Source organism: Staurois parvus, unplaced genomic scaffold, assembly GCF_062004578.1.
Source record: "Staurois parvus isolate SC_StPar_1 unplaced genomic scaffold, SC_StPar_1.0 ptg000192l, whole genome shotgun sequence".
Lineage (NCBI taxonomy): Eukaryota > Metazoa > Chordata > Amphibia > Anura > Ranidae > Staurois > Staurois parvus.
Window position 1 is genome coordinate 5522544 of NW_028317988.1, and position 22718 is coordinate 5545261.

Below are 22718 nucleotides of genomic sequence, written 5' to 3' on the forward strand. Positions count from 1 at the left end.
GAGGTCTGCATGCAAATGCATTCTGCCTAGGAACACTAACTCCGCCAGCCTAACATTCACCCATCAAGGCAACTCCTTCCAAGAACCAGGCTACTGTTTGCATCAGGGCTCAGGGAGACAGAAGTACTGAGGCATTGTGCTATGATTTCAGGAAGCTATGTAGAGCACCTTGCAGGCCTCACCTACCAGCCATGATCTGCCTGCATTGCAGAAACAAGCACAAAGACTCAATGAAGACATCAATGAATCTAAAACAAGGTGTGTAATGAAAATGGAAAGGTTTTATTTAAAAATGTCTTGAAGATGTTGATAAGGGGGAAATGAAGAGCCAGTAACCATTGAAGGTAAACTTTAAACAGATTAAACATCAGCTTTAAAGAATTAAAACGTAATGGCTTACTCTGTATCGGTGCTCCTTGTGAATACTGCCCAGAAAACACTCCATGCACAGGACACATGTTGGGTCAACTGCGCAGTCTCTGAAAACAAAAAACAGATAGGAAACATAAATACATCATATTGTACGGAGCACCCTCGTGGTAATGGTTTGGTGAAACAGAGAACACCACACAATGACAAAGTTACAACACAATTCCTGTAAATGTAATGCATGGTCCGATTGAACTGAGAGATTGTCAGTTGTTTCATACCCTGCTTTAGCCATGGAGTCTGGAAAGTCAACGCCAGCTTAAAGTGTTACTAAACCCACAACAGTAAAATCAGTCTGTATATGCAGCAAAGCATGCTTGCTTTACTCACGGTGGAACCTAAGGGGTTATTCCTTCGCACTGTGTAAAAAGGTGTTTGATCCTGTCTTCTCTGATCCTCCACTTCTTCTACTGTCCCCAAATCATCTGCTCTCTAGGAGTCACTATGCACATGCTCAGTTTGAGGTGTATTGCTAGAGAGTTTTTTTTTCTTTGGGAGGGTGAATGTGATCAGCACAGGGCCAATCAGCGCTGTCCAAACAGAGGATCAGGGGTTATGCAGCCTCATAGGACAGTCAGAGCAGAATACAAACTCCTACAAGCTTTCACCAGTGCTCAGCTGGACACTGATAGAAGTTGCAAGGCTGCTATATAATGCTGATGATAGGTATTTAGCAGGTTATAGTTACAACAATAATTGTATGTCCATGTTGTGTGTACTGTGGGAGACCAGATATAGTGAATGCAGGGTCCGGGGTTTAGCAACACTTTAAAAGGGAAGTGATGCCTCACCAAAATGAATTATATGTCTGTCCCTTAACAAATCCACATCAGAGAATTTCAAATTATTGCTTCTAAAGCCTAGTATACACAATCAGAATACTGCTTTTGAAGCGATCGTATGATAATCTGATCCTTAGCACGCAGCTTTCGTCCGGAATTATTTAAAGGGACAAGCATGAACATTCTTCTTGTACAATACCAGATAGTTAATATTACAATTTTCGTTAAAACAATACAGTTTTCGTCTGGAAATACAATTCAAATACAATACATGACATCACTTCGAAATTTTTGTTCTGTCCTACAAGAATTTTCATAACTTTAGTAACCTTTTCATTATCGGAGGGCATGGCTTGGCTGCGGATGTAGCTGGACGTTGGGTCTGCTCTCTCCACCTAAAATCCGTAGACTGATCCTGTTTGCACCTCTCCTGACTGGGCTCCAGTGGTACTTTCTGCACGGGAAGACTACCCAGCCTCTGGGATTTCGCCCTACTCAACTCTTGAGGCCGATAACCATGGCTAAACATGGTAAGGACTCTTGTTCTGCCGCAGACCACACGGCCCAAGATGGCAGCTTGCCTCCTAGACTAGCCAAGGAGAAGTACCACAAAGCCGCACAAAAGTTCTTTGCTAAACCAGCAGCTAAAGACCTACCTTTGTTGCGTGATCTGCTCAACGATTGCAACGGAGAGCAGACTGAGGTGGATGATACCGTACCACTGGACGGTACTACTCCCTCCTTACCGGACTGGGACGCAGCGAGTACTCCTGCAGATGTGTCCTCCTTGCACTGCCGGCAGGCTTTGGACCCAGACGGGCCAGAACCCACACTTAGAGTCATTCTCTCGGATGTCACTACTTGCAATTCCTCCATTGCAGCTCTCACTTACCAAAACTATGGGGGTCAAAAGTGAAATCACGTTTATCCGCCAAGATATGCAAAAGTTACGAGACCGCACAGCGGCCGTCTTCAGTTTTTCAGTGGGGAGACTGCTCTGCCACAGTTTCTGCTTACACCCATCTTGAGAGTATATACATTTCTATTTCTTATGTTCTTTGTAATATTTACAACACCAACACACACAAGGTACATAAGAACACCTTATAGGTGTGAAGGGCTGGCAATTCCAGTGCAGTGAAAACATTGGAGTCTATGAGAAACATCAGAAACTGGAGAATTAGCTCTACACTGTGTGAATTTAATGGACACTTTAAAGTAGTACAATTTTGAGGAAAGCATAGCAGTCTGTACATTTATCACCAGGACTGAAAAATATGCAAATGTTAACTTTTTAAATTTATATTCCTCATTCTTTTTTTAATCCTTTTTCTGTACTTGCAGGGTCTTTAAAAGAAATAAAACACAAGGAATGGGCATGCATTGTTATTATAGGTTTGCAAATATATAGTGTGGGGGTACTAGCTAAACCATGATACCCACATTTTTGGCCATATATGTGGCAGCACAGTGGCTAAATGGTTAGCACTTCCACCTGGCAGTACTAGGGTCATTGGTTCGAATCCCAACCACGGCACCACCTGCCTGGAGTTTGCATGTTCTCCCTGTGCCTGCGTGGGTTTCCTCCGGGTACTCCGGCTTCCTCCCACACTCCAAAGACATGCTGGTAGGTTAATTGGATTCTGTCTAAATTGGCCCTAGTATGTGTATGGATGTAAGTTAGGGACCTTCGATTGTACGCCCCTTGAGGGTAAGGGACTGATGTGAATGTACAATATATATGTAAAGCGCTGCGTAAATTGAGGGCGCTATAGAAGTAACAAATAAATAAATTTATTAAGAGTCCATTCACACTTGCGTGACTTATCATGCAATTTGGACATCAAAGTCGCACGACAAGACGCAGCCCATTCTTTTCAATAGCACCTGTTCATATTGGTGCAAAAGACACAGCGACTTTGAAAAGGTTCCTGCGCTACCTTGATGTGACTTTTGATGCGACTGGAAATCATGCGACTTTGAAGTTAAGTGTGAATAAAATATTAATGTCTGTATGTAATATAAAGATTTTATATAACTAGTCAAAAAGAAACAAATACAAAAAAAACTGTGAAAAAAAAGCATAAACTTTAAAGAAAGTATTCCAGGTATTGATATTTTTACAAAATTAACATTGGTCAAGCCTGGACTAATGTAACTATGCATATACCAAACCTGTGGGGTTCATCCAGAAGCTGAAAGGCATTGTAGTAGACACTGCTACTCCAGTGATCTCCACTTGCTTCTGGGCCATGTGCCAAGCAGTTGCCCTGCTGCATTATGAACACAGGTCGTCACCTGCTCGGCATGGACACCATTCAGGGATTGTTTTGCATTTTCTCGAAGAATGTAAATCATTTATTGATAGGACAAGAGGGAGAGGCAAGGCCGTGATGTTACACTCTCCGCCTTGTCCAATCAGAGAATACTTTGCATTCCTTGAGAAAACGCAAAGCATTCACCAATGCTGAAAGGGCGACCTCCTGTGTTCACAATGCAGCAGGGTGGCAGCTCAGCACAGGGCCCAGAATCTTGAGGAGATCATTGGAGTAGTGGTGTCTACTACAATGATTTCCAGCTTCCAGAGAGATCCAAAAGGTATGGTATACGCATAGTTACTATACCTGGATTTCATCTTTAAAATAAATACAATTAGACATGTAAATATATTTATTTCAAGGAGGAGTTTAGAAAACTGTATTGCATCATTCTCAGCTTTGACAGAAGGATACTTTTAACTTGCTGCCATTACAGAGCTGGACAGCTGAGACTACAGTCCACTGTGATGAACTGGCTGACAAAGGCAGAGTGTAAGGCGAGGGCACAGAGCAGCGCAGAAGGTAACCGGATCTCTAGAGAAGCTATTTTTGGGGGATGCTACTCTTAAGATGCTCAGGGCTAGATAAGGCGATGTGACGGGAAGCAGCGGGGAGCACTTGCTGTAAACGAGGTCAAGTTCAGCGTCGCTCGGAGTTTGTTTCCTGTTTGCAAACAAGGCAGCCCAAGTTCAGCCTTTTCACTTTCTTCACCTTTGACGTATCTGCTGCACATTATTTTCTTACTTACATTTAGTGATTTTTATGTTCCTCCTCTCATACTTCACTTTGCTGTAGGATACAGCAGTCTCTTCTGTGGCTAAAGAGGCTCCTGTGTGTACAGTATCGGGTGCCAGATCAATCCAAAGAAGTGGCCAACATCAGTAGGATGCTGGTATTAGCCACCTCTTTGGATTGATCTGGCACCCGATACTGTACACATAGGAGCCTCTTAAGGCACAGAAGAGGCTGCTGGAAGTTACTGTAACTGGATTAGGGGGTAAGCTATGCATAGTGCAGCTCACAGAAGCCGCAGAAAACAAGCATGGACGTGGTACATGAAAATCACTCTAGTGCCTAGTACACGAGGAGAAAAGCAGACGAAAAATACTGCTTTTGAAGTGATCATATGATAATTTCATTGTTCGTACACAGCTTGAAGAGCCGATCACGACAGTTCATGCGAAATTATCCAAAAGGGCCAATTTTCATTTAGCCACTTGCCTACCGGGCATTTTTACCCCATTCATGCTGAGCCCAATTTTCAGCTTTCAGCGCTGTCGCACTTTGAATGACAATTGCACGGTTGTGCAACACTGTACACATGAGACATTTTTTTCACAAAAATAGAGCTTTCTTTTGGTGGTATTTAATTGCCACTGGGTGTTTTATTGTTTGCGCTATAAACAAAAAAAGCCAAATATTTAAAAAAATGTTTTTCTTTGTTTCTATTATAAAATTTTCCAAACAGGTAACTTTTCTCCTTCACTGATGTGCGTTGATGAGGCTGCACTGACTGATAGGCAGCACTGACAGGTTGCACTGATGAGGTGGCACTGGTGGGAATTGATGAGGTCACTGATGAGTGCAACTGCTGGGCGGTACTGCATGGGGAATGATCATCAGTGCCCTGAAAATCAGTGTCGGTCTGCTTTGTGACAGCTGCCGGTTATCGGCAGTACTTTCCTCATGTTGTGACAGCGTGAGGAAAGTGCTGCCGATAACCAGCAGCTGTATTTACTTTGTGATCTGCTGTGTCATTGGACACAGCTGATCACGTGGTAAAAGGCCGTTGTGATTGGCCTTTACCTCATCACGTGATCAGCTGTGTCTGTAGGACACAGCGATCACAAAGATCGTCGGGTGCGCAGCACTGGGGGCGTGCAGAAAGGTGCATTCTGGGAGGACGTCATATGACACCCTCCCAGAACTGGAGAACTGAGCTGTAGCCATCATTCAGCTATAGCGCGGTTAGCAAGTGGATAATCAATAATCAGAAGACCAAGACCACGCATGCTCAGAAACAAAAGAATACGTCATCCAAAGTTGTATCTTGTCGTACGCAAATTTTCGGAACTAGAGTAACCTCTTCATTTTGATATGAGATTAGCATGCAAAAAAAGAAAAAAAAAAAAAAAAAAGGACAATCATTCATCTGATATTCTCATGTGTACAAGGCTTATTAGTCATCTAGTGAAGTTGTATCTCCTTTTGTCTACCCGCTTGTAACACAGAAGGTGTGTTCCCAAATACACCCACGCTAGGTTTCCCGCTTTTTCTGATATATCAGGGTTTCTGCACATTTAACCTCCCTAGCGGTCTGATTATGTCCATATTTCTGTGCTCAAAGCGGTACATTTTTTGCATGGAAATATGTAGTTTTTTTTATTGTAGGCCTGTAATTTGTAGGAATAACTCACTGAAATCTGTCCAAACAAGAGTCTAGTAAACATCCCGGGTATGTTAAAATTTGAAACACGAAATCATAAATTATAATTTAATAAATAATCATAAAAAAAATAATAATAAATGTAATTCAATAATATAATCAAACCAAAAACACTGAAATTTGAAATATAGCGCCAAGTTCGCACATCACTGAGCAAAGTCGCAAAATCGTTTTCTGTGTCTGATGAGGAATTTCCCCCACGAATCATTATCACTCAATTCTGCAAGTGGTTCTGGTTTACTATCGCTGTTCTCTAGCTGGTCTAAAACCACTTTTGACCTAAAGGGACGCTTTTTGGACGCCATGGACGTTTCTCAGTTTCCAGGCAGAAAGAACAGTAAAAATGCAGGCAGGGCACAGGACAAAGCAGTAGGGACAAAATGTATGTGAAATGGTTTGATACAGAATGTTTTACTATGTGATTTTAGTGAATGTCAGTTTTAAAATTTAAAAATTTCTCACCAGTTCTGTCCCTGTACTTCCTGACGTCGCAGGGAAAGGAACCCGGAAGACAGATGCCGGCATCAGCCGGAGGACATTGCCGGGGACACTGCAGGGTGGACATCGCGGGAGCACGGGACAAGGTAAGTGCAGAAGGGATCCCGGAGCAGTGCCGCATTGTAAGCCCGAGTGTAGCTCGGGGTTACCGCTTGTGGTGCTGAAACTTTACCACGAGCTACACTCGGGAATACCGCCAGCGAGGTTAAAATTCAACAACTTGCTTCTAACAGACATCGATCAGATATCTGCCTTAAAAGTGTGAATATGGTATAGAGAACGAATACTGGTATAGGAAAAAATGTGAGTTCAGGAGGAAGACCTACCCACAACACATGTGAGGTGCTCTGTGAAATCTGACTGCAGTTAAAGTGGCATGAAATTTGAATAAAGCATATCCCTCTATAGTGTGTATTGGTCTCTATCCAGAGCACAGAGTGCCTTTTTTCCTTTGCTATCTGCATGAGTATTCTGACAATTTTCCAGGCACCAAGTGAAACATGGTGACAGGGGATGGACCTCCAGTACATAGCCTGCAACTGACAGCCTCAGCTCTGTTCCTGTGTGAAGGGGGGGGGTGTCCCTTCCCTCCAATCATCTCTCAGAACTCTCTTCACTGAGATCTGGAGAGTAACTGCAGCTCCCCGCCCCATTTTCTGAAACCTCAGACAAGCTGTATAAAGTCTGTACTTTGAATGTCTGTAGAGAAGAGGACACTGCAGATAAACAGGTACAACTTATGTAGGAGGATTTGTTTCATCTCCGTGTATCACCTGAGGGTTAACAACCACATTATAGCGGTAGTAAATGCTAGCCAAACAAAACAAAAATTCCAGGCCTCCTGCAAGTTAATGTCATAATGTGTTAGCATGCATTGCCTACCAGCACATTACAAAAGGCTTACCTTAAAACAAAGCCCTCCAGCAGCATGCTATCACTACTGATAGGGCTTCCATTTTCACCCGGTCTTCCTTATGGATTTGCAGGCTCCAGTTGTTTGAATGCCTCAGCCATGATGGCATCACTCCCAGGCCACAGAGAACTGAAGGAATGGAATGAGTATGGCGTCCCTTCAGAGCGCGTATGCGCCGGTGACATCACCGGCTGCAGAAACAGTAAATCTCTCCTAAACAGTGCATGTGTAGGAGATATTCCTTGTATCTACAGGTAAGCTCACCTGCAGGTACAAGTGACAAAACCGTGTTTACTATCGCTTTAACTAAAGAAGAAATCTACCAACAGTCCTGTAAGAATAAGTTTTAATTCTACCATTCTAGTGAAGATGAATGAATTCTCTCGCTTGCAGATCTCCAGACACACATACTACCCATCACTTACAGATGTTCTGGATACCATGCTCCCTGCTGGGTGCTATGATTCTGTCCACCAGCCCCTACATTCTGTAATAGGTGGCAGCCAGTAACGTGCCCTGCAGGTGATGTTCTGTCGGACAGACTCAAAAGTGTCAAATTGTATTGACGCCAGGAGCTCTAAAAGACAGCGAAGTATACATTTTTTTTTTTTAATTTAACCACTTCCAGACCGGACACTTTTAGCCCCTTCCTGACCAGGGCAATTTTCAGCTTTCAGAGCTATCACGCTTTGAATGACAATTGCGCGGTCATGCAACACTGTACCCAAATGAATTTTTTACCATTTTTTTGAGACCGATAAAGCTTTATTTTGGTGGTATTTATTCACCGCTGGGATTTTTATTTTTTTTTGCTATGTAAATGAAAAAGTCCAAAAATTTTGAAAAAAAGTGTTTTTTTTATAAAATTTTGCAAATAAATAATATTTAATCAAAAATCTTATAATTGTTAAACATTTTTTTTTACATTATTTTATTTTTTTTTTTTTACATACTGTCACCCTAGCAGTACAGTGTCACCATGGTGACACTGTACTACTTGTGGGGGGTGATGAAGATTCTTGCTTACTACTTTGCATGTGATCACTGATTGGCCAATCAGTGATCACATGATCGGGACCTCGTACAGAGGTCCCGTCCGACGATCGGTGTTCCACTGTGTCCGGAGGACACAGCGGGCACCGGATCGCGGTGCTGCGCGCTTCCAGGGAGCGCGCACAAGTAAGGTGAGGGGAGGCCGTTTATAAACGGCCACTCGACCCTGCACTGCCACCGTCCGGCCGTTTATATGCAACGGCCGGTCGGGAAGTGGTTAAGGAGGCAGTTAGTTGAGATTTTTCATACTGGTGACAGGTTCACGGACAAAGGACCATCTTCAGCATAGTTGCAATTTTTGTTGGATAGCATTGTCAATTTATTAAATGGTTTAACATTTTGATTGGAATCGCTCTCTAAACAGACTTTGCAAATTCAGAGCAACAAGGCCAAGTGAAAGGCCAGGCTATAAAGAAGGCTAAAAATAAATGATATTAACTTGCACTGCTGTTGCATCAAGCTGAAAACATCTTCTACATATTAACCACCACTGAATGACAATTACTCGCTGTACCTAAATTAAATGTTTACCTTTTTTTGAGAAAGATAAAGCTTTTGTATTTAATTTAATCACCACTTTGTTTTTTATTTTTTGCTATATCAATTAAAAAATACTAAAAGTTTTAAAAAAAACCCACACATATTCTGTTTTCTGTTCTGTCTAAATTTTGAAAATAAATCATTTTTCTTCATAAATTTAGGCCAAAAAGGTATTCTGCTACATATTTTTAAATAACGCAAATCAATGTACATTTTATATTATTTAGTCTGCCTGAAAGTTATATACAAAACTATGAGATAGATAGATTTGTTTTTTAAATTTATCATTTGATGTACTATCTTATTTCTTGAGTCCCTGGAATGCCAGGACAGTACAAATATCCCCCAAATGACCTCTTTGTGGAAAGTAGACAGCCCAAGGTATTTAATAAGAGCATGGTGAGTTTGTAATTGTTGTTGTGATTGTAAATTATTGTAATTTTTTTGACACAGTTTTAAAAAAAATTAAGAAATACAATTTTTTTCTTTCACAAAGTTGTCATTTTACCTATTTCTCACACACAGCATAGGCATACTTATAATTACAGCCAAAAACACATTCAGCTATGCCTCCCGAATATGGGGATAGGAGCCTAAATGCATAGAGGGGTCTAAAATCCAAGGAGCACCTTTGAGCTTTAAAAGGAACATAAATTACACATCTAATTTCATGACTACCCATCGCATTTTTGTAGGTCCTGGATCACCAGGACAGTGGAAACACCCACAAAATGTTTCCATTTTGAAAAGCAAACACTTCAATGTATTTTCTGAAAGGCATAATGAGTCTCTTGAAAATTTCATTATTGCCGCATGTTTTTGGAAAATGAAAAGAAAATGAAAAATGGAAGGTTTTCGGGTATTTTACACAAAGTTGTCAATTGAAGTAACACTAAAACTTTGGGTTTTTCTAAAATAACAAAACAGGTCTATACTTACCTGCTCTTTGCAGTGGTTTTGCACAGAGCAGCCCTAATCCTCTACTTTTCGTGTCCTCGCCAGTGCTCCTGGTTCCGCCCCCACGAGCAGTGCCCCTGGGGAAAGCTGCTTGTCCTGGGGGCACCGCTGCATGCTCATCCCTGAGCCGGTGCTCTGTGCATCCGTAACACACAGAGCCATACCTCAGCCCTGCCCCCTCCTCATTGGCTGTGATTGACAACAGGAGCCAATGGGCTCTGCTGCTGTCACAGCCAATGAGGAGTAAAAGTCCCCAGACAGCAAAGGGTGTCGGAAACGTTGCTGGATCAATGGGGGCTCAGGTAAGGATTGGGTGGGTTGGGGTAACCGCTGCACACAGAAGGTTTTTTACCTTTATGCATAGAATGAATGAAGGTAAAAAACCTTGAGCCTTTAGAACCACTTAAAAGATATTTCTAAACACACATCATGGGCATACACCCCAAAACCCATTTTGCAAATTTTCACAGCTTAGATGCATACAGGGGCACAAAATCCAAGGAGCACCTTCAGGTGATCTAGAGGCAAAACGACTCTAATTTTCTGGACTACTTATTGCATATTTGGAGAACCTGGACCACCAGGACAGTGGAAACACCTACAAAATGACCACATTTTGGAGAGCAAACACCCCAAGTTATTTTTTAAGAGGCATGATGAATCTTTTGAAAACGTAATTGTTTTAATACAGCGGGGAATATAATTATTTGATCGCCTGCAAATTTTGTACGTTTGCCCACTTACAAAGAAGTGAAGGGTCTATAATTTTTATCATAGGTGTATTTAAATGATAGAGACAGAATATCAACCAAAAAGCAAGAAAAAAACACATGATACGAATGTTATAAATTGAGTTGCAGTTCAGGGAGTAAAATAAAAATTTGATCCCCTACCAACCAACAATAATTCTGGCTCTCACAGACTGGCTGTGTGTTCATGTGGTACACAAAGTAGTCCTGTCAATTTAAGAAGGTGCTCCTAATGGTAACTCGTTATGTGTATAAAAGACATCTGTCCACAGAATCTCTTTCTTGGGCACCATCATGGGCAAGACCAAATAGCTGTCAAAAGGACGTCACGGACAAGTTTGTAGACCTGCACAAGACTGGAATGGGCTACAAGGCCATCAGCAAGAAGCGTGGGGAGAAGGTGACAACTGTTGGAGTGATTATTCACAAATGGAAGAAATACAAAATAACCATCAATCACCCTGGAGCTCCATGCAAGATTTCGCCTCATGAGCTAAGGATAATCATGAGAAAAGTGAGGGATCAGCCCAGAACTACACGGGAGGAGCTTGTGAGTGATCTCAAGGCAGCAGAGACCATAGCCACCAAACAATCCATTGGTAACAATACGCCGCCATAGATTGAAATCCTGCAGCGCCCGCAAGGTCTCCCTCCTCAAGAAGGCACATGTGCAGGCCTGTTTGAAGTTTGCCAATGATCATTTAAATGATTCAGAGAAGGATTTTCCCCACTGTATAAGGGCATACTTAGAATTACAACCCAGTGTCAGGTAAGTGTTTGGGAGGTAGAACAATAGCAGGACATTTTTTACATTAACCACTTGCCCTCCTGAGGATTTACTCCCCTTCCTGACCAGGTCTCTTTTTTTACTATACAGCGCTGCACTATTTCAACTGGTAATTGCGCGGTCATGCAATGCTGTACCCAAACGAAATGTATGTCCTTTTTTCACACAAATAAAGCTTTCTTTCGGTGGAATTTGATCACCTGTGGGCTTTGTATTTTTTTGCGCTATAAACAAAAAAGACCGAAAAGTTTGAAAAAAACATTTTTTTTTACTTTCGGCTATAAAAAAAATATATAGTAAACTAAAAGTTAGTCATAAATTTAGGCCAAAATTTATTCTGCTACATGTCTTTGGTAAAAAAAAAATCCCAATAAGTGTATATTTATTGCTTTGTGTGAAAGTTATAGCGTCTACAAACTATGGTATAGATACTGCAATTTACACAATTGTTTGCTATACAGTACTTCACTAGTTTTAACTGACAATTGCGCGGTCATGCAATACTGTACATAAATGAAGTTTATGACCTTTTTTTCACACAAATAGAGCTTTCTTTTGGTGCTATTTGATCACCTGTGCGCGATTTATTTTTCACGCTATAAAACAAAAAAAAAAGAGCGAAAATTGAGGAAAAAAAGGATGTCATAAAAAATATCCAAAAAACTCAAATTTTGTCATAAATTTAGGCCAAAATGTATTCTGCTACATGTTTCCAGTGAGTGTATATTGATTGCTTTGTGTGAAAGTTATACCATCTACAAACTATGGTATAGATAATGGCATTTACACAGCTTTTACTTTCTGACTGCCTATCACATTTCTTGAGGTGCTAAAATACCAGGATAGTACAAACACCCCCAAATGACCCCTTTTCGGAAAGTAGAAACCCTAAGCTATATGCTTTTTTTTTTTTTTTTAACACAAAGTTGTCACTTAAATTATATATTGCTCACACAAGCCATGGGCATATGTGGAATTACACCCAAAATACATTCTGCTACATCTCCCAAGTATGGGGATACCACACATGTGAGACTTTTTGGGAGACTAGGCACATACAGGAGCCTGAAATCCAATGACCACTTTGAAAGCCTGAAGGTGCATAACTTCCTCATTTCACTTCCTCACTACCTATCAGTTTCAAAGGCTCTGAAATCACCAACCTCCCCCCCCAAATGACACCTTTTTGGAAAGTAGACACCCCAAGGAATTTAAAAAGCGGCATGGTGAGTATTTTGCAGATCTCATTTTTTCCCTTACAAGGTTTTGAAATCTAAAAAAAAAAAGAAAAAAAATGTTTTTGTTTTCTTTTTTCATTTTCGAAAAACTTGTGGCAGCAAAATACTCACCTCGCTTCTTATAAAATTCCTTGGGGTGTCTACTTTCCAAAAATGGGTCCAAAAAAACACAATATATTGGCCAATTATTTGGTAAAATATAAAAGATGATGGTATGCTGAGTAAATTGATACCAAACATGACATGCTTTAAAACTGTGCATGCCCTGTGTAATGGCAACAAACTGCATACATTTTTAATATTAATAGGCAACGCTTTAAAAGCCTTTCCAAGATACCATTTTTGATTTATAGAGTAGGTCTAGTGCTACATACTGGCGCGCGGGGGGGGGGGGGGGTTGGCTAGGAAGAGGGTGCTTTTTTTTTTAAGTTAATTTGATTTTTTTAATTATTTTTACACTGTCCCCTTTGTTTTTTTTTTGATCATTTTTAATGCTATCACAGGGAATGCAAATATACCCTATAACTTCATTGGGCATTGTCATATATTCTATTCTTTTTTGGAGAAATCTGGGGTCTATCAGTCTCTACATATCTCCTCTGCCCTTACAATATCTAATCTCACCAAGATCAGATGCTTTCCCAATTTACAAATGGTGCTGTTTATATCCTGTGAAAATGAAGCAATGAAATGCTCGTAGCTTCCGATTTCTTAGTCTATAGAGATGTTTGACACCATTCCGGTCTCCAATCAGCTCTATTGTCAGCTGGCAGAAACACCGGCTGCATTCTCAGGTTCCCCCGATGGCACAGGACTGCCTGAGAAGGCCGTGGAAGGCAGCGGGGAAAGGGGGGGGGGGCATCTTCTCCTGCTGCTTGCAAAAGCAATCCTGCAGCTAATTAGCCTCTAGGATTGCTGTTACATGAAAGCCGATCGCCGGCTGAAAACAACAATACCAGGATGATGCCTGCAGCTGCAGGCATCATTTATTATTATTATTATTATACAGGATTATATAGCGCCAAAAGTTTGCTCAGCGCTTTACAATATAACGGGAGACAAGACCGCAACAATACAGTTCAATACAAGAGGGAAAGGAGGGCCCTGCTCCTTGGAGCTTACAATCTAGGAGGGAGGGGCTAGTGGTACAAAAGGTAACTATGGGGGATGGACTGGTTGGAAGAGTAGAAGATTCCATTATTAGCTGAAGGCAGGATAGGCTTCCTTGAAGAGATAGGTTTTCAGAGATCGCCTAAAAGTGAGCAGAGTAGGCCATAGTCTGATAAATTGGGGTAGAGAGTTCCAGAGGATGGGGGAGCTATGGAAAAGTCCTGGAGACGAGCATGGGAGGAGGAGACGAGCATGGGAGGAGGAGACAAGCAAGCTAGAGAGCAGGAGGTCTTGCGAGGAGCGGAGAGCACGGTTTGGGTGATATTTGGAGACAAGATCGTTGATGTAATTTGGGGCAGAGTTATAAATGGCTTTATATGTTATTGTTAATGTTTTGAATTTTATCCGTTGGGCAATGAGAACCCAGTGGAGGGATTGGCAGAGAGGGGTGGCAGATACAGAACGGTTAGTAAGGTGGATAAGTCTGGCAGCAGCGTTCATGATAGACTGAAGAGGCGATAGCCTGCGATGAGGTAGGCCAATGAGGAGGGAGTTGCAGTAGTCAAGGCGAGAGATAAAAAGGGAGTGAATAAGTTGCTTAGCGGTTTCCGTGGTTAGGAATGGGTGTATCTTGGGAGATGTTGCGGAGGTGAAGTATACAAGATTTGGACAGTGATTGGATTTGGGGGTGAAAGGACAGATGGGAGTCTAGGATTACACCCAATACCCTGGCATGAGGGGAGGGACTGGTAATTGTGTTATTGATCTTGATGGAGAAGTTAGGGGAGGGGGGGGCACGGGCTGGAGGGAATACTAAGAGCTCAGTTTTGGAAAGATTGAGTTTGAAGAAGTGAAGTGACATCCATGCCGATATGAAGGGGTAAGGTGAGGGGTAGAAAGATAGATTTGTGTGTCATCAGCATAGAGATGGTACTTAAAGCTCTGGGAGTTTATCAAGTGACCAAGGGAGGAGGTGTAGATGGAGAAGAGAAGGGGTTCAAGGACAGAACATTGAGGGACCCCTACAGAAAGAGGGAGTGAAGAAGAGGAGAAGGCAGCGTTATAGGTAACGCTCCTGGTATAACCACTCAAAGTCCAGTGATATAACAGTACGTCGCTGGTCCTTGTTGGGTGTATACGCTATATTCTTTTTTTTTTCTATGCAGCCTGTGGGCTGAATGAAAAAAAAGAGAAGAAATCTCCGCCAGAAAAAGTGTGTGGTATGCCCACCATTAGAATATACCTCTGTGCATCCACCCACTTCTAATGGTGGGCACACATGAAATGTACCAAAAAATATTATAAAATATATATGCCGATGCACAGGGGCCATACACCCACTGGCCACCCCAGGCACCCAAGCTTCGGCATATATGCTCTTCTTTTTAACTGCGGATGAAAAATATCATCCAACAGCACTGCACACACCTACTTATGTACAGTTCTGCTCAAAAGTTTGCATACCTTGGCAGAAATTGTGACATTTTGGCATATATTGAAAATATAACTGATCATGCCAAAAATGATGTTTTATTGAAGGATGATGATCATATGAAGTAATTTATTTATCAAATAGTTGTTTGGCTTCTTTTTAAATCATAACAGAAATCACCCAAATGGCCCGGATCAAAAATTTACATCCCCTGGAATGTTTGGCCTTGCTACAGACACACAAGGTGACACACACGGGTTAAAATGCCAATTAGAGGTTAATGTCCCACATCTGTGGCTTTTTAAATTGCAGTTAGTGTCAGTGTATAAATAGTCAATGTGTTTGTTAGCGCTTACGTGGAAGCACTGACTAGGCTAGATACTGAGCCATGGGGATCAGAAAAGAACTGTCAAATGTCCTGCAAAACAAGGTAATGGAACTTTATAAAGATTGAAAAGGACATAAAAAGATGTCCAAAGCCTTGAATATGCCAATCAGTACTGTTAAATCATCTATTAAGAAGTGGAAAGATTGGGGATCTCTTGATACCAAGCCAAGGTCAGGTAGACCAAGAAAGATTGCAGCCATAACTGACAGAAGACTTTCCCGGGATTCAAAGAAAAACCCACATGCAACCTCAAAACAAATACAGGCTGCTCTGGAAAAAGATGGCGTGGTTGTTTGAGTACAATACAGTGATACTTGAACAAAAATGAGCTGTTTGGTGGAGGTGCCAGAAAGAAGCTTTTACTGCACCAATGGCACAAAAAAGCCCGGTTACAATATGTTGGACAAAACCTTGACATGCCTAACCAGGTCTTTTTGTGTCATTGATGCAGTAAAGGCTTCTTTTTGGCACCTCGACCAAGCAGATCATTTTTGTTCAAGTTTATTTAAAACTTGAACTTTTTAAAATAAATTGTAGGGTCTCTCAAAATGCAATAGCCAGTTTCCTCACTACCTAACAGCTTTCAAGACCCTGTGTAAATATGTGCCCTGAACTGTGCCGTGCTGTACCCTATACTAATACTCCACTAGTGTATGGTAGCGACAGAAGCAGTACTTGAAGCAGACCAGGTTGGCCAGGACAGGAGGGACATAAAAAGCGGGTGTCGCGTCTTATTCTGTGTCTGCTACAAACATGACATCTTCTTTGGGGTGACCTTTGGATGGGGTAACAGAGAGCACATCCGCAAAATGCCTCTCATGCAGCCGGCTAACAGCATCAGAATTTGAGGATTGGGCCACAGTAACTTTTGGATACAAAAGGGCCGTGATGATCTCTTCCTGGAATTTTAGGAAGGATCCACTTCGTCCAGTTGCTTTGTAAATTAGAAAAGCGTTATTTATATAGCCAATTGAAATAGACACCTTATTGTACCAGTGTCGAGCTTTCCGGGACAATAGGTATGGAATCATCATTTAGTAGTTGAAGTCCACTCCTCCCATGTTAAGGTTATAGTCGTGGACTCAGAGGGGTTTCTCAACACCAGATACCGTGTTAATTTGGACTGTCGCGTTTGCGTGAATGAAAGACAGGATGAAAACATCTCGTTTGTCCTTCCACTTCACTGCGAGCAATTCATCATTCCTCAATCAGGCTTTCCTCTCCTAAGTGGGGTTTTTACAAGCCGTTGTGGGAAGCCCCGGCAATTAGGTTGCACGGTGCCACATGAGCCAATTCCAAGATTGTACAAATGTCTAAATAGTATCACGCTTGTATACAAATTGTCCACATATAAGTGGTACCCCTTACGGAACAAACATGACACCAAGTCCCAAATTATCTTGCCAGTGCTCCCCATGTAGTCTGGGAAGTCGGGGGGGCTCTACTTCGCTGTCTCTTCCCTCATAAACCCTAAATTTGTACATATAGCCTGTGGCCCTCTCACAAAGCTTAAACAATTTGACCCCATATCTGGCACGCTTGCTGGGGATGTACTGTTTGAATGCAAGGCGGCCAGTAAAGTGAATGAGGGACTCATCCACGCAGATGTTTTGCTGGGGCATATACACATCTGCAAATTTCTCAGTGAGGTGGTTTATGAGGGGCCGCACTTTGTAGAGCCTGAGGATGACAGAGTGTGTTATCATTGAAATGCATGAAGCGTATTATCGTCTCACATCTATGCCTGGTCATGGCAGCAGAGAACACGGGCATATGATGAATCAGGTCTGTGGACCAATACGACCGCAACTCATTCTTTTCTGTAATGCCCATGTTGAGGGTTAGGCCCAAAAAAGTCTTAAATTCGGAAACCGCAATGGATTTCCATGCGAATGGTCTGGCAAGGTTTGGATTTGGGTTTGCAGCAATATATTGTTGAGCATATAAATTGCTTTGGCCCACAATCAAATTGTACAAATCTGTGAAAAACAGATCCATAAAATCAAAAGGGAGTAGTTAAATTTGCTGTTTCCACCTGAATTCTGGGTTGGGCAGTGAATGGGAGAAGTACGGGTGCTGTAGAATCTGTGGGCTGCCAGTCAGGATTTGCAAGGATGTCCGGAAGGACACTAGGGGCTCTACGAATTCTTGGTGGCTGCGGGACACTACTTGTGCTGGCGACCACACCAACTTGTACTGCACTTATGGGATTTGCCACGTCAACAAGTGATACTGCAGTGCTGGTATAAAAAAGACCAGGATCTACTAGGCCGCTGGTGCTCGCCAGCTCACCAAAAGATAGTGTGGCACTAGTACTGGCACTCTGCTGCCTATGAGACAAGTCATGCAATCCTAGCGCTTTAGCTTCATGGGGTCAGGTACACCTGATCTTAACAGGGACCTCTTCTCCATCGTCTGAGCTACCTGTCAGGGTGCCACTGCTGTCTACAGGTTTGTATTCTGAGTCTGATTGTGTCAGGGAGTCTTACCCTTCGCTCTCTCCTGACACGCTCAGAATCCTATACGCCTCTTCACTAGTGTACCTTTCGTTGGACATTTTGGACTCTAAATTTACAGATACCTAGTGCGACTCACAGGAAAAAGAGCACCTGGCTGTTAGGGACTGCTTGAATCGCTACAAAAAATTTACCGGCACGTGCTAACAGAGATCAGGCCTGATTCTGTGAACACTGCGTTTTTTTGCGCAATGTATTACAGGTGACAGTGATCAGAAATTATACTGACACTGCACTTCTTGTTAGGGGTGGGGGGGCGCGTTGGGGCTAATCCTGCTAACACTGTGTTTTTGGGGACACTAGTACTATGGGGGCACTGGTATAGTTTTGTTCGTGATCACTATATTTATCCTTACAAACACTATACTAGTAATGACAGTGATCAGCGACCTATAGCGTGAGTGCGATAGTGTGCGGGCAATCTAACGCTAGCTGACCCTAGCTGGGAGGGAAGCTAACTGACCCTGATGCTATCTGACGTCGCTAGAGGCACTAATACAATGATCAGTGAAAAATACTCTAAACCTGGAAGAGCAAAGCGACGGAAAGGGTACGTCGCCTTGCCTTCAGCTACCGCCTGTCCACAATGCATTGCTGGCGGGCGGGAAGCGATTAATGAAAGGAATATGGTATGGTAAAAAATTTTCACCATTTAGAAACACTTTCACTAAAAAGCCTCACTCAACCAAAATGCTGTTCTTTCGATGGTGTAACATGTAGATAGATGGATATAAACGTGAGCACGCTCTTTTGCGTACCCTCAGAACAGAGACTGATAGCCATTCACAGCGATCACAGTCCCTGTATTTTTGAGAATTTGTGAAGAAAAATAAAAAGATAATATAGTTGGATCATGGCTTGATCTAGTTAAGTTATAGTGTATTAATTTTAGAGTCAGTGTGCTTTAGGTAATAAAAAAAAAAGCAAGCAAAATATACAATATTGTTTCTTGCACTACTAATAGTACAAAGAATGAGCATTTGTTTTTGTTTTTTTTGTTGTTTTGGGGGGATTTTTGGTAGTGGGTCCTGGTGATGGCAAGAAACAAAGTTAAAAGTTTAACAAACACTATACTATTCTGGCCCTAGGTTTGGTAAGAAAAAAATCTGGGAAGATATTAAATAACATTTACCACCAAATGAAGGCCCAGTTTGTCTTGAAAAAACAAAAAACAATAACACAACACAAGATATAGTATATCTGGGGATCCACAAAATTTTTTGTATTTTTAAAGCTTTCGTGAACTAGACAGGTTTAGTACAGATAAACTTTATAACATCTGAGGATTACTAGTCCTTCAAACAAATACCAGCAATGATTTCAACAGCAACCCGTGATTCTGTCAGCTAAGTGGAGGTAAACTGTTCTTCCCATACAGTGCTCTACTAAAGTATAAAGCTTTGGGAAGAGTTTGACAATAGACTCTAGCACAGAACCCACCTGCAGGAGTAAGTTGGTTCACCCACTTTAAAAACACGACCACAGAGCTGGGAGGGTTTATTTGCTTGCTCCAATTTGTGAAAGCCAATGGCTGGGTCTTCCCCGCACACGTAACACTCCAATGGTCCCAGGAGGACATGCTGTGCAAGCATTTCTTCATGGTCAGTAACTGGGTCTGCCTGCCGGCAGTATATTCGAGGGACATAGTAGGCAAGATGCTGGTAGACGTCTTTTGGCAGATCAGTTGCTTGAAGCCATTTCTATTAAAGACAAAAGGAAACACAACTGAAATAGGGAAATTCAACACTTCATCATGGCAGCAGAGTTTTGTTTAATGGTTCACCTCCCCCCAGATATGACACATACAGAAGTAGGGTGGCCACATATTGCTCCTAATATTTTATATTTCCTAAATGCGGTTGTTAAAAGTAAGGGTGGTCACTGTGATGACTGGAAAAAAACTATGATAGCACAAGGTTTTGCCTGTATGCTCCCTTACACATTTTTTAAAGTATATGTAAACCCTCATCTTGTAGAACAACCCATTCAGAAGATACAAATGAAGGGCAAAACATTTGTGTATAGATATAAAAAAAAAAAAAACAATACTTTGTTTGTGACCATTATTTATGTGTTCACATACCCTCTGTTCTCAGCTGCATAGAGATGTGGGGTGGAGAACCAACAGCACATTGGTCTTCCCAGTGAATGGCTGTGCAGGAGGTGTGTGTCAGGACAAGTCTGACCATTGGAGGAGAGCAGGCTGAGTTCCCAGCACAACTAGAGAGCTGACCATGCTGTGCCTAGTGTGGTCAGTTATTAATAGGATTTTACACAAAGGAAGAAATACAAAGAGAACAGGATACTTTTTCATACAAGTACATGGGACAGAAAGCACATAACAGGAATGTGAAATGGTGAATTTACATATCTTTAAGCAAGGAAGCAGTGAGTACCCAGCTCACTGTGTCATGTCAGGTCAGATGACAAAGAAAGCAGGAAAAGTCACATCTTGCTTTTACAGCAATGTTCATGAGTTGCACATCTGACAAAGAGGTTGGTGTGTGGATTTGTATTGAAACCTGAACTCCGGTAGGGGCTCGTATACTGCACGGGTTAAATGCTTGTTTAGACTAGGGGGTTCAGGGATAAGGTGTATTATTTACCTTATCCCGGGCTCCAACAGGCTTCCTCAATCCATGGGACTGGTCCCCTGCAGAGTCCTTTTTAAGGGGCTTTGGGCTGTGGTCAAAGGCTCACCTCCTCACTTACAATGCAGGGTAATAGTCCTGCGCTGCATGTGATGACACCAAGGAGCTGCCAGAGCCACGAACAGGCAAGGGCAAAAGGGGAGACTTGTGCAGTTTGTTCAGTTCCCATTACAATTAGTGTATCCGATTTACAATTAGTGGTGCACCGAAATGAAAACTCAGGTGCCGAAAACGAAAAATCAAAATGCACTTGGCCGAAAACCAAAACCGAAATGCGCAGTTTTTAAAAATGAATATATATTTGGAAAAAAAATTTTTTTATTAAAAAAACAAACAAAAAAAAAACCACAATATATACCCCAATTGTTTTGAAAAATATGAAAGAGGATGTTACAGCGAGTAAATAGATACCCAACATGTCATGCTTTAAAATTGTGCACGCTCTTGGAATGGCATGCAACTGCGGTACTTAACCAATTCAATACCGGGCAATTTTACACCTTCCTGCCCAGGCCAGTTTTCAGGTTTCAGCGCTCTCACACTTTGAATGACAATTGCGCGGTCATACAACATTGTACCCAAACTAAAATTTTATCATTTTCTTCACACAACTAGAGCTTTCTTTTGGTGGTATTTATTCACCACTGGGGTTTTTATTTTTTGCTAAATTAACAAAAAAAGACCAAAAATTTTGGGGAAAAAAACACGTTTTCTTTGTTTCTGTTATAAAAGTTTGCAATAAATAATTGTTCTTCATAAATTTAGGCTGAGATGTTATCTACTACATGTCTTTGGTGAAAATAACCCAAATTAGGATGTATTTTTTAGTTTGTAGGAAAGTTATAGAGTTCACAAACTATGGTATAGATCTGAATATTGATCAATCCTGAAGTACTGACAGCCAATCTTATTTCTTGAGGTCCAAGAATGGCAGAACAGTACAGACATCCCCCAAATGACCCCTTTTTGCAGAGTAGACAGTCCGACGTACTTCATAAGAGGCATGGCGAGTTTTTTGAAGTTGTATTTTTTTTGTCTCAATTTTTCGGAAAATTAAAAAAATTAGTTTCACTATTTTTGTTTTACATATTGTCACCAGTGCAGTACAGCGTCATCATATAACTGGCATGGCGGTGATCAGGGACACTGACTGGTGACAGTATTTTTTTATTAAATTTTTTTTCTTTTTTTTAAGATTTCATTTTCATATTTCACTATGACCAAAGTAGTACAATGTTACCATAGTAACATTGTACTACTTTGGGGAAGTGATCAGTATTTTTTTTTTTTTTACACTATTTGCTTATAGCAAAGAATTACTTTGCTGTAAGCAAGCATTTACCTGAATGACATCGTTTCATTCAGGGGTTTTTTTTTGTGCTTAGCTGTGATTTGGCCACTGCTAATCACATGACATGTGATTAGCTGTGACCATTCACAGCTAGGCAGTAGTATACAATGGATGGCATGAATGAAGCCATCCATTGTATACAACTGTCATGTGACCTGCTGTGATTGGTCACAGCAGGTCACATGGTACCAGCAACGGGGCCGATACTCAGATCTGTCATCGGCTGTGTCCGAGGTACACGGCCAGTGACAGGCTGCGCTGTTTTGCAGGAGCGCAATCTGCGCATGTGCGGGATGACGCCATATGGCGTCCACCCGGAACGCTGATGACATTTGCCGCCCGCCATTCGGCCATAGGGCAGGCGGCAAATGGTTAAAAATCTTCATGGGTGATGCTTTAAAAATTTCTACAGGATAGCAGTGTAGTTACAGAAAACGTCTAGTGCGAGAATTATTGCTCTTGCTCTGACGTTCGTGGCGATACTTCACGTGTGTGGTTTGAACACCGTTTTCATATGTGGGCATGGCCTATGTATGCGTTCACCACTACGTGCGAGCACG

General features: G+C 41.7%; 1 protein-coding gene across 3 annotated transcripts in view; it reads right to left on the reverse strand.

Moving 5' to 3' along the window:
- The window catches only part of UBR2 (ubiquitin protein ligase E3 component n-recognin 2), a 131584-nt gene that overhangs the window by 90537 nt on the left and 18329 nt on the right, over positions 1–22718 (reverse strand). For all 3 annotated transcript variants that reach the window (XM_089677820.1, XM_089677818.1, XM_089677819.1), the window contains exons 2-3: positions 19597–19856; positions 401–479 (exon numbers count right to left, since the gene is read on the reverse strand). In XM_089677820.1, coding sequence (XP_089533946.1) covers positions 401–479; positions 19597–19856 — 339 coding nt within the window. The remainder of the gene's footprint in view (positions 1–400; positions 480–19596; positions 19857–22718) is intronic.